This window comes from Apus apus, chromosome Z, assembly GCF_020740795.1.
Source record: "Apus apus isolate bApuApu2 chromosome Z, bApuApu2.pri.cur, whole genome shotgun sequence".
NCBI lineage: Eukaryota > Metazoa > Chordata > Aves > Apodiformes > Apodidae > Apus > Apus apus.
In genome coordinates, this window is record NC_067312.1 from 3,378,373 (window position 1) to 3,393,211 (window position 14,839).

The 14,839-nt window shown below is 44.5% G+C and overlaps 1 protein-coding gene across 2 annotated transcripts in view; it reads left to right on the forward strand.

Annotated features, from left to right (window-relative positions):
- The first annotated feature begins 2,953 nt into the window (after nucleotides 1-2,953).
- ST8SIA5 (ST8 alpha-N-acetyl-neuraminide alpha-2,8-sialyltransferase 5) overlaps nucleotides 2,954-14,839 on the forward strand; it is a 50,728-nt gene continuing 38,842 nt past the window's right edge. The window contains exon 1 of one of the 2 annotated variants that reach the window (XM_051642522.1): nucleotides 2,954-3,970. In XM_051642522.1, the coding sequence (XP_051498482.1) occupies nucleotides 3,840-3,970 (131 nt within the window). In that variant the 5' untranslated portion in view covers nucleotides 2,954-3,839. The remainder of the gene's footprint in view (nucleotides 3,971-14,839) is intronic. The other variant, XM_051642523.1, reaches the window with a different exon arrangement.

Here is a 14,839-nt window from a genome sequence, read left to right on the forward strand (position 1 = left end):
CTGGAGGAGTTTCTTTTCTTTGATGATATTTAGCAAGCACCTTGCATACAACAGGTAAAGGCCAGCAACACGTAAGACAGACTGCTTCAGGCAGCTTCATATTATGATAGGCTTTGAGCAGTTCTGTTTTGCCACCTTTGCTTTAGCCTCTGAAGTCTATACTCTGAAAAACGATATAGGAATATCCTTTCTGAGCTTGTTCATGTCATGCTACTTATTCATCTTCCCCTCACCATCTCCTGAGAGGTATTTTGGGTGGCTGATACTAGTTAAGTGATACTTGATCATCTGGTGATGGAAGGGAGGTTATTTAGTGGGTTCTTGTGCTCTGGTATGATGCTGACTGGAGTACAGTCTGATGTGGCCTGGACTCCATGTATGTTTCCAGCCCCTTTATAGCTACATTGTCCATCACAGGGTCAATGCCTGTGTGACCAGCTGTCAGTGCTGTACAAGACACTGTTTTTGCAGCACAATTTGCTGCAGTGTCCTTTTCTTCAAGTCCTTCTCAAAATCTGGAAGGGCTTTTTTGTTGCCTGTTGCTTGCTGAAGTGCAGGGTGTCAAATAATTAAAAGATATATTAATTTTTTTCTCTGCAGAGGGCTGATGCTGTCAAGCAGGCTTGTAGTTCATAAGTCAAACTCTCAAAGGTTCCCTGGAAATGAGTGCTGGGAGTGCTCATTCAACCTTTCTGCATGCACTGTCTGAGTGTTTTCACTCACAACAAATACTGCAGGCAACCTTGAGCATCCTTGGAATATCTGTTGATAGGCATCCTGTTTCTTGCCCAGAGCTGCCCCACTTCCAGGTCTGCAGCGCTTCTGTAGTGCTAGCTGAAGGCAGCACACAGATTTCTTTTACATGTGACATCAGAAAGGCTATCTGCACAAGATATGGCACAGAACACCCTCTCCACTTGTAATATGTATATTTGCACTTTGCTTTTTGCCATAGGTGTGCAGCTCTCCTGCACGTAGGCCTCTCAGGTGCTGTATCTTCTGGCCAGCTCTATATGCAGCAGAGAAGGATGAGAAGGACACAGAAAATCAAAGACTGAGAATACATGGAGCTTCTGAGCTATGTAGTGCAGCTCAGGCTGACCATCATCCTAGGAGAAAGAATAGCTTCTAGCTAGAGAGTTTGGTGCACTACAGCATAGATATCTCAACAAAATAATCACTTTGCATGGAGGAGAACAGAGAAAGCAAGGCTAAAAGTGTTTTCAGCAAAAGCTAGGTGATATTAAAATCTGCAAAACTGGCATCACGCCCACAGAAGGTAAAAAGCAGCCCAATTGTGCCCCTGATACTTTGCTTTTAATGTAAAAATGTAGATGTTAATGTAAATGTACATGTTAATGTAAAATGTTTGTCTCCTGGAGACAAACTTATTGGAGAGGATTTTCAAAAGTATCAATAATAATAGTAATAATAAAAATAATAATAATAATAACAACAACAACAACAAAAATAATAATCAAATCAAAGTATTAAGTACCTTTTCCTTCATATATGCCTTTACTGCCTTACCCCTCAGCTTCTCCATACAAACATGCCTGGGTAATATCTTGTGGGGTTCCAGCCTGGGATTTCTGATCTCCATATTGCTTTTCCTGCTACTGAGAAGATTATGTGGTCAGATCTGTCTAAATTATATGGTTTCTAGATGGAAACATTCATGTGTTATTTGGACTTTCATTAACTGAGCATTAAAAGACACATTTGGCCAGAGAGCTCATGGCTTTGACAAAAGGGAATCAAACTACTTTTGCTGCTGAGTTTGCAGTCCCCTGGTATGTGTATTATTTGCAGCACAGTATAAATGAGTGCATCAAACTCAGTTATTTTTCTGACCAAAATTATGTGGAGTTTTTTCTCCCAGTTGGGGAAGATCCTGAGACACGAAGTGGTAAGAGAATGTGTCCAAGGAAGTATCAATAAATCCTTGCCCTCTTCTTTGTTTCCCTGTGTGTCCATCACTAGCCACTCTCAGGAACAAGACAGTGGGCTGGATATTCTTTTCCTCTCACCCGGGATCACCACTGTGATATGCACAGGTGATAATTGAAGGATTTAGCTGGGTTCACAAATATGTATGAGGGAGCTTTGAAAGGGGCCAAGAAGGACCCACCAGAGTCTGGATCCCTGTCGCTTCTCTGCAAAGTCAAGGGTGTCTAAAGGGCTTGTATCCTCCAGAGGTTCCTGCCTGCAGCGGTTCAGGGTGACCACGTTCCTACCTTTGAACACTTCCGTTACTTTTGTTGCTTGAAATTAGGTAAAGCAAAGCCTGCCTTAGCCCTTGATTTTCTTGCCTAAATTGCCACAGATCACGCAGAGGATTAGCCCTGGCTGCAGGAACTGGATTGAAAAGGGTTGCACAAACTTACCTTTGGCCCTTCTGCCCATGCAGCACAAATTCCAGCCAAGACAAAGTCCAGAAACAGTCCCTGTTTGCTGCTCCACACAGCTGGGCTGCTGGCACACTGAGGCGTTTTGCATACGCTGATTTAACTGTTGGAAAATTTATTCACAAAAAAACCCCCTTCCCATTCTCCTAGACAAAGGGTTTTTGCCCCCCCATTTTGTTGTAAAAATCCTTTTCCCATCTGTTATTGGGGCAAAACAACCTCCTAGCCAGGAGTTGGACATGGACAAAGCTTGAAACTTGTTTTAAGAAGCTAAGGGCTATAAACAGGTTTTGCTCCCAGAGAAATCATCAACAAAACTCCCCTTGATCCCCCTGTGGGCTGAATTGACCCTCTCCTGAAAATGGGGAGATTTTCAGAGGAGTTTTGATGGCTGTGGACGAGGTCTTGTTGCTTTGCCCTTTGAAAAGGGAACTGTTTCTGCTGGAGGAACAATCAGAATATTTGTCTCTTTAAATGCATGGTTCCTAGAGCCTGCACTGAGAGGCAGTCTCCCACTCTGCGGCTGTGAGGCTACTCAGAGCCTCCAATAAATCAGCATGCAGGAGCTGAGAGCTCTGCCCTTGAAGAGATGCACAGTGACCTTGCTTCTGCTTACTCTGGCCGAGTAACCAGGGGGTGGGGGGGAAACGTAGGATCCCAGATAGTGAGTGGTGCCTGACTACGGGCACTGCATTCTGCATGCAAATCCTACAGTGTGGAGCACGGGGAACGGCCGGCAGGCTGCTGCACAGAATGCAGCTCTCCTGACCAGATTGCTGCTGTTGTTTGGTTTGCTTTTTTGTTTTGGTTTGGTTTTTTTTTGGTGGTGGCTTTTTGTGGTGTTTTTTCTTTTATTTTGCAGGGGACTGAAAGAAATCCTAATGATCCTTACACGCTCGTTCAGTAATAGCACACCCCAGTCACGTCTCCTTGCAAGCACATTTTGTTGGAATCACTGAGCAGAAGCAAAGAGGAGCTGACGAGTATGTGTTTCCAACGCGCGTCGCCGGAGTCCTGTGTTTGCCATTGGCTGCAGTTTTCTGGTGTATTTGCAGCTTCCCCCATCTGGAATACGAAAATGGGATTGAAGTAGATAATTGCTAGCAGTGGGTTTTCAAGAGAGGCTGAGAGGCAGCAGAATGCCTCCTGCACAGCACAGGCTGCCTGCGCTGAGAGAGCTCTGAGAGATGATTTTAGATGTTACCCACGGCTGAATCTCCTGGAAACTTTACCGTGGAAGCGAGACGTTGCGCACAATCCTGGAGCTAGCACCCAAAAGGGGCAAGGAAGGGGCAGCAGGGCCAAACAATGGGATACCATCTCTTTGGATTGCTCCCAGAAAAGCCAGCAAACGTTCCCCTCTGCTTCCCAGCAAAAAAGCAACAATGAACTGAATTTTACCCAGGAGAGCTTCAGTAGCTTTTAGTAAGGATGGGATACACTGACCCTTCGTCGAGCAGAGATTTGCTGGGAAACAGAACTTTGTTCTTCATATTCATCTGCGCCTTTGCTGTGGTCACCTTGCTGCAGCAGATCCTCTATGGGAGAAACTATCTCAAAAGGTAAGGGGGGATTGGAGGGAACAGGGGAAGTTGTCTGATCGGACTGAATGGAGACAGAGATCCAGCCATACCACGACACCTGCCCAAACCCCTTCTACATTAATATCTTGTCCGTCTGGGAAGGTGCATCCAGCATCTGTAATGCCTGCTGAATTATTTAAAAAGGAGAATGTTTGGCAGAATGAAATGGTTCCTGAGTTTCTTCGATGAGTCCTCAGCTGTAGTTAAAAATCTAGGTCTTACTTAACTTAAGCTAGACTGACTTGTGACACCTGAGTAGTTGCCACTCATGCCCTCCCGTGTAGGCTTTTCACCCTGTGTAAGTTCAAGCTGAAATGGCTTTAGGGGTTGAATCAAGGTAGCACGCTCATTGCCTAAACTTTAGTGTCTTTAGAAACTGACATGTAAATGCAATTCCTAAAATCTAAGTGGTGATATTAGTGTTCCAAATAACAGAGAGAACACTGTATTTTTTCACTGCTGTATTCTTGTGAATTACTGCTGAGACTCCTTTGTTGTAGAGCACATTAGTCTTTGATCTGAGAGCAGTACTGCTCTTTTTACAGCAAACACCAGTGGGGATGTCCAAGTGTTTAACCCTGACTCATGCAGAGTTTATTTTACTTAAATTTAGTTTGAGGTGTTACAGCTTGTATGATTTCATACGGGGGAATGCTTCTCTTACGTGCTTTGAAGTAAGTGGGTTTCAGAAGTGTAGGCAAGCTGCTGTGGAATTTTTTACTGGATTTTAGCTGCATTTTTTCCAGGACAGATCAATGATTTGGTTCTTGCCCAGTTTGCTACTTACGTAGTTGTTTGCTTTGTGCCAAGGGCAAGCAAAATGCTGACAAATCAGCAAATATTTGTCACTTTGGGATGGGGGGAAACAGTAAGCATGATATTAATATGTACAGACAGGATTGTTGTGGTTTATCCCAATGATTTGTGTGCCTTGCTTAGCAATGACGCCTTGGCTGGGAGACTCTCTCTGCTTTTGGGCATCTCACTTCCAGAAAGATGTGACTCAGTTAGAAGGAGCCAGAGAAAAGCAGCAAGAATGAGCAGGGGTGTAGAAAACCTGTGTTTGTTTGGCTTGGGGAAGATCGAGGGGAGAAACAATAACTGTCTTGAAACACCCAGACTATTTCTGCCATGACAAAGTTAATAAACACTTCACTGTGAAGGCTCATGATGTGACAAGGAGTCATTGACTTAAGTTGCAGCAGGAAAGATTTGGACTTAACCATGAAGGGAAATGGTTAAAGAAAAGCGCTACCCAAGGAGGTGTAAAATCCCCATCTCTGGGGAGCTTCAGAAAACTGTTAGGTAGGCCAGAAGAGAAGTACCAAGTTGCCTTGATGTTGAGAGGATGACTTTATGACCCACTGAGGTCTCATCTTGCCTTATTTTCCGGGTTTTTCCCATTTATTCTGGAGGCCTTGCACCCATACCTTGCTTTTCTAAGTAAGGTTGGCTGCAACAGGATTAGGGCAATGAAAAATAAATCCCAAGTATAAACTGAAATGAAAAATAGCAAAATAAAGAGAAAATGAGGAGAAGATGCAACTAAAACTGTTCCAGTGAGTGGTCTATGTGGCCTGTCTCTGTCCTGCCTCATGTCTTGGGAACTTCTCCTGTCATCATTGGGCTGCAGGGAATGAAAAAAAGGTGTTGTCCCATTTGCAGGCTTGCTAGGGGAAAGTCTGGTCCTGAGCACTCTGCCAAAGGGACTTTTGTCACTTTGTTTATTTATTTTTATTCCAGCTTGTAATTTTGGAGGGGTTTTTTGTTGTTCTATTTTTTTCTCCTTTCTGCTGGGAAGTGGTGGCTCCCATCCTTCATGGAAATAAAAATGCAGGATGTGGCAGCCTCAAGCTGTCAGTTAGTAACGACAGAAAGATGGTTTACACAGCAGCCTATGTTGTTACCATCAGTTTCACATGAAGGCACTTTTTTGCTTTCTCTTTCCCTCTCTCATGCCCTGCAGTACCTTTAGGTGGCCATTCCCAGGCACTTTGACTGCCAGTCTGCTCTGTGCAGGGGTAGCTGTAACCTTTGACTACTCTTTTCTCCCACAACCCTCCGGTGTTAAGTTCCCTCTCAGAAGATGATGCCAGCTGTGAGGTTCCTTGGACTCATCCTAGCTGGCACCTCCAGGGACCATGAAACTAGTGATTTTGGAGAGCATCCTTGCAGAGGAGAAGTGGGATATTTATAGCCACTTGCCAAGCTGGAGCTTGGGGATGCTGCCTAAACCCAAAGCCATTTACTCACTAGGGTTCAACTTGCTGCTTGTTTTATGACAGCCTTTGCTTTCATCCCAACATCTGCAGCAGTAACAACCTCTGGGCCTCTTCCCAAGGCAGTGGGAAGAAATTCCCTGGCGTATTTAGAGAAACCTGGAAATTGCCCTGAAGTACTCTTACAGTAAATGTGTGATGCTTTTAAGCCTAAATATAACACAGGGCTAGTTTGTTGCTCTGCAAGAAGATGGTGGGAATGGGTAAAGCCAGCAAGGCAGGGGAGATCTGACCTAAAACAAGCAGTTAAGCACAATGAAGGGGACAGCACTGACTAGGAAATGGTCCCAGTAAGCAGTGTGGACAAAGGCACTTTTCCCTGGGAGAAAGATGGGAAAGTCAGCTGCATGGCTGTAAGCTGTGCCATGCCACCTGCCCTTAGAAGCAGGGAATGGGCTGGTTTTATTGCCATAAAAACCCACCTGGTGCTCTCCATGGAGGCTTATGGTCCTGGTTTGCCCTTGGCTGTGCTCCCAAAGTCTGGCTGTGGGATGGCAGGACTGCAGGCAGGGTAGGATGCTTCAGGAAGTAAGCTCTGCTCAGTGAAATGTGATAATGGGTCCTCTGGTCAAGTCCTCTCTTTCCCCTTAATGAGATATTAATGAGCTCCTGGCATTGCTGGAAGAAGGGGAGAACACAGAGATTGAATTTCTAGGTATTCACACATTTTTTTACCCACCATATATTTTCTTCTCCTTCCCCCACTGTTTTGTACCATGCCATTGAAAAGCAGAATCCTGCCCACCTTTTTTTTTCCCCTTTTTCAGTTTTCCCCCAAGTGGGATGCATGTGGGTGCTCTCAGCAAGGCCATGTCTCATCCCCATAGTAGGAGCTGGAGTCCTAATGAGAGAGTTAAACTACAAGCTGGAGAATCACATCGGGAAGCTCTGGTCTCTGCAGCTCCTGATCCTGACTGAGTAAAACAGATGATGAAATGAGATACAATTAAGGGACTTTAATACAGATCTCTGGGGTAATTATTTTTATTTTAGGATTAATGTTATGATTAAAAATCCACTGCATTGATCTGCTGAAGTAGGTTAAATGCTGTGGACTTCTGCTTAAATGCAGAGCTGCTGCCTGCTTTTGTATTGACACGTCTTTCCAGTGCTCAGCTTTCAGCTGAATTCTCTTTTGAATCAGATGCTCAGCTGAGGGCTGGCCTTTATTTGTGAGGTCTTGTTTGACCAGCAGGGAACAATCCTGGATTACATCAGGAAATGGCCACTACAGAAAAAATGTTGAAATGGTCCCTGTCTTCATCTCCCAACCTGTAGCATGGGATGGATCAATAGGACAACCCTTGCCTGCTTTGGCAAGGAAAAAATATCAGAGCAATACTTTGCTATAAATCCATATTCTATTGGCAAGGAATTCACTCAATACCCTTTTTTTCCTTTTTTTTTTTCTTTTAAACAGCCTGACTTCTGCACAGGGTGAGAGTCAGATGAAGAAGGGTATCTGCCCCTTTAAAACTATTTTTTTCTTCTGCTAAGTGAGCGTGATGCATTTTCAAAGCTATTAGAGACTTTATACAAAGATTACCCTGGGATCTGTCAGAGGGGGCATGTACAATAACCTGAAGAATCCCTCAGCAAGAAGCAGCAAACCTTCTCATGCAGGCAGCCTGCATGATTTGAAAGCTTTAAATCTTTTAAATGAAACTAAAAGCTCACCCTGTAATTCATATCAGACTCTCATAACTTGAGTCTATACCAACATTTTGGTATTTCTGAAGCAGCTTTTATTCAACAGTTGCAAGTCAATCTACAGACATCCTTACCCTTCTCCTTACCTACGTAAGAATGATAGCTGATAATAATTTTTTGCACAGCATAGGCAAGAAAGGAATAAACCTATACTGTGCTGTACTGTCTGTACTGTGCAATAAGACAAGGTCATATCTTACTTGTTCTGGTGACAGCAGTACTAGTGATGTGGACACAGAGGCTCCATGTAGCCTGAGTTGTATTGTGTCCTGAACTGGGCTCATGAGGAACTTCAGCCAACTCCTGTCAGCTGAGAGGTCCAGCCCGGAATGTGGCATGTGCTCCTCACTCCTCTGGCTTCTTCATAACACCCATGAAGATGTTAGCTGTAACCTAAGATAATGTATTCCACTGTTAAAGTCTCTTTCCATTTAAATATTTTTCCAAAGAGATGCAAGCTGAAGGTCACCTAGTGAGTAATCTCTCTAACCCACAGCTCCGTTACCCCTCTGTTTCTCACCAGAGTGATACATTATCCCTGTGAAATGACATGCCACCTGTGAGTCACCTTGCTGAATCCCTGACTGGGCTGCAGAGCTGGTCTTGATTTAGGTCAGTTTTCTTCAGAGAAGAGCACTGGAAAAGTCAGGAGACAATAAAGACTTTAAGCTAGATACACCAGTGTGCGTACATATGGGATATGGCCATCACCATAAAGTGACCAGGTGTAGTCTATCAAATCTGGAGGAGCCAGGACTCCATCCATGGTGTTCTTGCTACTGGGTATTCCTAGGAGCATTTCAAGGGGACCAGGTTGCTGGCATTCCCATCATGTCTAACTAACCTTTCAAAGGCAAGGAGCTGAATCAGCTCCTCAAGAGGTCAGAGCAGCACTGGAGCCTGTGCTAGGGAAGAGCTCAGGAGAGAGATGTCAGTGGGATGGAGTGGGCAGAACAAAGAGGGAGGTGAGAGGTTAACTCAGCTGCCTGCCAACTCATCACCCGTGATTGCCGCATTCCCTTCTCATTGCTGATGTTGGTTGCTTTACATAGTGCTCCTGTCTCCCCACATTGAATTAGAGGAGAGAGTTCACAAGTACCTGGTATACAAGTTAAAGCTCTGCAAAAAATTGCAAGCAATCACAGCCCTATCAGATGCTGCCACAGATACTTTTATCGTGAAAATTGTCCTGCAACCAAAATCTTACCTTATGCTACTTGGAGTGTTTTTTTTCTGAGCCATGATTTTCACGTGCTTTTAATGAAAAGCATCAAGTAAAGTTTCAGTACCCAGAGCATGAGTGTTTGTTATTTCCTCTCTTGTGCTCCCTGGTAGTGCTGTCTATGGCTCTAACAGAAAACAGTCTTCAAATTGCCAATCCTTCTGCATTCCCTGGAGGACAGTAAATTAAGGTAATGCAAGTCAATTATTCCAGTATTTCACATGTGCAGATCACATTATGTTGAGAGTGTCACTTGCTGGTGTGTTACACTGTGGTGCTTCCTGAGCTCAAAACACAAGGGATGTGAGTCACTACAGAGTGACCTGCACACTCTTCTGCTGTGGCCACAACAGTTCCCTAATCCAGTTTCCCACATGACCCACAGGAGTGGCTACCTTGCCTGAATATTGAATCATGGACTGTACAGGCCCTTCAGAAGCTTCTTGCCCTGGAGCAGTGAGTTACACATTGACCAGCCAAAAGGTAGCAATTATCCTCGCTGTTCAATACAAAGACAATTTAATCCTAAACCTAATTCACATAATACCCAGTAGGAGCTTGCTTCCATCTCTGACTTTGTTGTGTGGGGATCTAGGCCTGTTTCTGTCCATGCAAACAGCTTTTAGGATACTTGGCTGAATATCTAGGCTAACTCCATGTTCTGCACCTTACACAGATCATAGAATCATGGAATCCCAGACTGGTTTGGGTTGGAAGGGATGTTAAAGACCATCTACTTCCAACCCCCCTGCATGGGCAGGGACACCCCCCACCAGACCAGGTTGCTCCAAGCCCCATCCAACCTGCCCTTCAACACTGCCAGGGATGGGGCAGCCACAGCTTCTCTGGGCAACCTGGGCCAGGGTCTCACCACTCTCACAGCAAAGAATTTCCTCCTCATGTCTCACCTAAATCTTCCTCTTCCAGTTTTCATCCATTCCCCCTCATCCCATCCCTCCCTGCCCTTGTCCCAAGTCCCTCCCCAGCTTTCCTGGAGCCCCTTCAGGCACTGGAAGGTGCTCTAAGGTCTCCCTGGAGCCTTCTCTTCTCCAGGCTGAACACCCCAACTCTCCCAGCCTGGCTCCAGAGCAGAGCTGCTCCAGCCCTCCCAGCATCTCCGGGGCCTCCTCTGGACTCTCTCCAGCAGCTCCATATCCTTCCTGTGCTGGGGACCCCAGCCCTGGCCCCAGCCCTGCAGGGGGGTCTCAGCAGAGCAGAGCAGAGGGGACAATCCCCTCCCTGGCCCTGCTGGCCACGCTGCTGGGGATGCAGCCCAGGACACGGGGGGTTTCTGGGCTCCAGCGCACGGTGCCGGCTCATGGGGAGCTTCTCATCACCCAGCACCCCCAAGGCCTGCTCCTCAGGGCTGCTCCAAACCCACTCTCTTGCCAACCTGTATTTGTGCCTCAGATTGTCCTGACCCACATGCAGGACCGTGCCTTGGCCTTGTTGAACTTCCTGAGGTTTTCATAGGCCCACCTCTCCAGCTTGTCAAGGTGTCTATGGATGGCCTCTCTTCCCTCCAGCCCATTGACTACATCACACAGCTTGGTGTTGTCAAAAAACTTGCTGAGGCTGCATCCATCCCACTGTCCATGTCACCAACAAAGATGTTAAACAGCACCCGTCCCAGCACTGACCCTTGAGGAACACCACTTGTCACTGGTCTCCATCTGGACATCAAACCATTGACCACTGCTCTTTGACTGTCACCATCCAGCCAATTCCTTATCCACCAAGGAGTCCATCTGTTGAATCCATATCTTTCCAATTTAGGGACCAGCATGTTGTGTGGGATCTGTTGCCAGTATGACGAAGTAATGGTTGAGTTTGGCCGGTGCCCGGCACTCAACCCCTGTCAATCAAACCCCTTTAATCCAAAGTGGTTTAAACCCTGTGCTGTTTCTTTCAAATACATCTCTGTTATAACATGTAATTAACACGTTTTATGTATTTTTGAAAAGCAATAGCTGCTTGCCCTCCCTGTGTATGGGCAGGTACAAAATTCAGTTCTACCTGCATTTGTAGAAAGCCAAAACTAGAGCAAAGTTTTTTTTATTATTATTTTTTTTTTTAGTTGTTCTCCACCTGTGTTTGCCAGAACCTCAGCTGTGAGTAATCACATCCTTGACCACTGACCTCAGTGAACAGTGTAGCAGAACACCTGGAAATTCTGTCTTTTATTTTTGACCCGGCTGGATATTCCTGACCATTCTTAGAATTGCTGAATTGGGTTCAGGCATAATCGCTCTGTGGAGCTTTGTATTTTCTTACTTTCGCTGTGCCTTATCCTTACCCTTGATTGCTTTTTCATTTCATTTCTCATTTTTTAATTCAAGTGTATTCATTGCTCAGCAGTCCATGCCTCCCTCAGGCAAACTGTGGTCTTAACCTCTCATTTCTTTGAGGCATCCTTGCCCTCCATTGCTTGCCTCCATTTTGCTTTTTAATCAGCCCCGCAGATAGTCACTGTCCTTCTATGTCCTCTTCATTTATTTAGTTTTATGCCTTAGTTCTCATGAAGAAAACTTTAAAAACAATCTCTGTCGCTGGTTGTTTCATAGCACGTTCCTTAAGAACAAAGACAGCCAGGGATAGGCTTTTCACAGTCCCAGCTGAAAATCTTGGGCAGTCAACAGTTTGGATGGCTTGCACAAGTGGTAGGAGATTGTGCCATCCACTTCTGTGCACAGAGAGAGGGAATATTGGCTACTCCTGTAGCTAATACTGGGTACAGACACATTGAGTCTAAATGGCATTTTCTTCATCATCTTTAGCGTGAGTCCTCAGTGCAGTTGAGACCTTATGGATATGTTTACTCAGACGAATATAGTGCAGTGCAGGGAGACTTGACCTAGTGCTAAATATATTAGTTTTGGAAATGCGAGACGCAAAGCAATCAGCTCCCTCAGATCTCTCATACTATGGTGAGATTGCTCCTGGTACCCATGCTGTGTCAGGTATCTTTTTGCACTGAGCTGCCATCTCAAATGTCAGAATTTCCTGCTGTCTTAAAAATTATTTGGGATTGCCTGTGAGTCTCTGTGCTTGAAGTTTGATTGACCTTTTTATTTGGAAAGGAAACAACCTGCCTCACTGTCACCTCATTCTGTTGTGGGTTTTGTGTTGTCCCTAATTGTTACAGATATTAATATTTCAATTATGACTAATTATGAAAATTAATTTATACTTATTATCTGTTACTCCGTGGATGTTTATCTTCCAGCCACAGATCAGAAAAAGATGGTATTGTTTTGAAAGGTATCCTATAATGTCCTAGTCATGTCATTCTGTTTAAGCAGACTAGTTGAATGTTGGTGTTGATTCTACTTTATCTTTCTTGGGATATGATTTACGATCAGGTTTTTCAGATGGTGATACAAGGTTTAACCCAAATGTAGAATGTGCTTTATGAAACAGAACCTTTTTTTATGTGCAACAGTGGTTATAATTCAGAAGCTTCCCACCTATGTTTCCAATTTTGCTTGTTGTATTAGTCAAAATATACTCCTCCACCACCTTATTACTGCCATTTCCCTCCAACACGTGGAGCCAGGCCTGTCCCTGATATCATACAGTATGGCCAAGTGTGTGCAGTTGTATCATAAAAGGGAACTGAGGCAGGCATATTGAGAGATGGAGTGCCCTGCTACGCAGATGTGCCCCCTTCCCATCTGTGTTTGGCTTTTCATGGGACCCATGTTATTTCATTTCTTCCTGTTTTTGTAAATAGCCCATTCCTGCCCTCCCACATGTTTTCATACATTTTTCAAGACGTTTTCTAAGGATTTCCTAAGATAGGAAGCAATCAGCTCAGCAGTTTCCCACTGTCAGTCAATTTGAAAAGCCATTGATCACTGAGGCAAAGACTGGTCTCTATTAAATCAGTGAGCAGGAGCATGTATGTGTATGCATGCAGACCAAAACTTGCATTTTGCTGATTTTGCTGGAGAAATAAGTGTTTTTCTAAACTGGACCGGATCATATTCAACTCTGTTTCCACTGAATGCAAACCTGAGTTTTGTTATGGACTCCCGGACGGGGAACATCCTGCTCCTGTGCATGAATGTGCCCCAGAAATGTCTTGTTTCTTTGGGCTGTACTTGGTGGGGTTGTGCCCATGGATTCTCCACTGAGAGAGGCCAATGCACCCATGGTGTTTTTCTCGTGTTATAACACAGGTGAACTGGACATGGGCTGCTACAGGCAGATTTACATTTTTCTTTCGTCTATGCTGTGTGTTTTAGGTTGCTGTACCTTGAATATTTATTTCAAAATGGATTGGAGAGTTTGAAGTCATATTAGACTATTCAGATGAACATCCTGTTGGCATCTAACTTCACTGCCTTCAGGGATGGAGTCTCACTCTTTTGTCAGGAAAGGGGAGTTTTTTGACTCAGAGGCTAGTCTGCCTTGCCTCTGCTGAGCGGGGTTTGATCCCACTGTCTCATTGTTACCTAGTGGATGCTTTACTCCTTTTGAGCACCTCAGATGTCTTTTAAGTGCAGTGAGAAGAAACTTGTTGTTTCTGGTCTGTGCAAAAGAGCCACAATCCTTGCTTTTTTTCCCCAAAACCTCCTCTTACTGTAATGTCTGTTGGCCTCTTATGCTTATCTCACTTGTGCAACGGTCTGTCACGTTGGAGACTCCTCACATTCCCCTTTCTTACCCAACCTCCTCTTACTCTCTGTTCCATTTTAGTGAGTGTTCTCAATCACTCTCATCTCCAGGTCATTCATGCATTCCACTGTTTCCTTTTTATTTTCCATATACCCTGTGGACACAGTGAGTCATATTTGCCTCATTTTGCAGAAGGAAGGAACTTAATCTTCAGCAAGATTAACTATCTGACTTTCCTATACCTCTGTGACATCCCTGTTAGTAGGATAGGGGCATCACTTTCCATTTGCAAAGAGTAGCGTGATCATTTAACACTGATGTCCTCAATTCCTCTTCTCAAGGGCACAAGAATAATGCAACGGGGAAACTGACATACAATGAAAGCACATGATTTTCCATTGACTTTAGGAAGCCTACTGAAAACCTGGACTATCTGTTTGTCAGGCCAGGAACTGTTATGTGGCTTCATGGGTAGGATGTAACAGTGTAGTGCAAGACCATGACCCAGCCTGTAGAGATATTATGATAAAATTATTAATTTTGTAGATGGAATTAATGTATATTCTATTCGCTTATAACTTAAACAGGAGCTGAAGTCACAAAAGCTAGGCGTGCTGTCCCCTACTAATGGACTTCTTTTCTAGGGAGAATATGTGTAAAGAAGGAACATGAGAACTGCCAGAAAGGAAGAGCAGGAAAAGTGAAGACAAATAAGAGAGAGAGAGCTCAGAAATAAATGAAGTAATTTGCCTCACTTTTCTGGACATTTGTATTTCCTCTCACCCCTTCAAAGGAGTCTCTAGACTCCTCTGCTTTCCCTTGCTTGACTGTCTGTGGCAGGCCAGCAAGCTGAGTCAGATTTTTGGCTGAGCTTCACAGATATTAAATTACATTGTTTTTTGCCTGTTTTTGCTTGCTTTTGGGTTTGGTCTGTGTCTGGGAGATGCAGGATGGGGGCAGTGATAGCTGTCACCTTGAAAGATGAGTGGAAATACCCTGCTGGCTGGGATTAAGTGA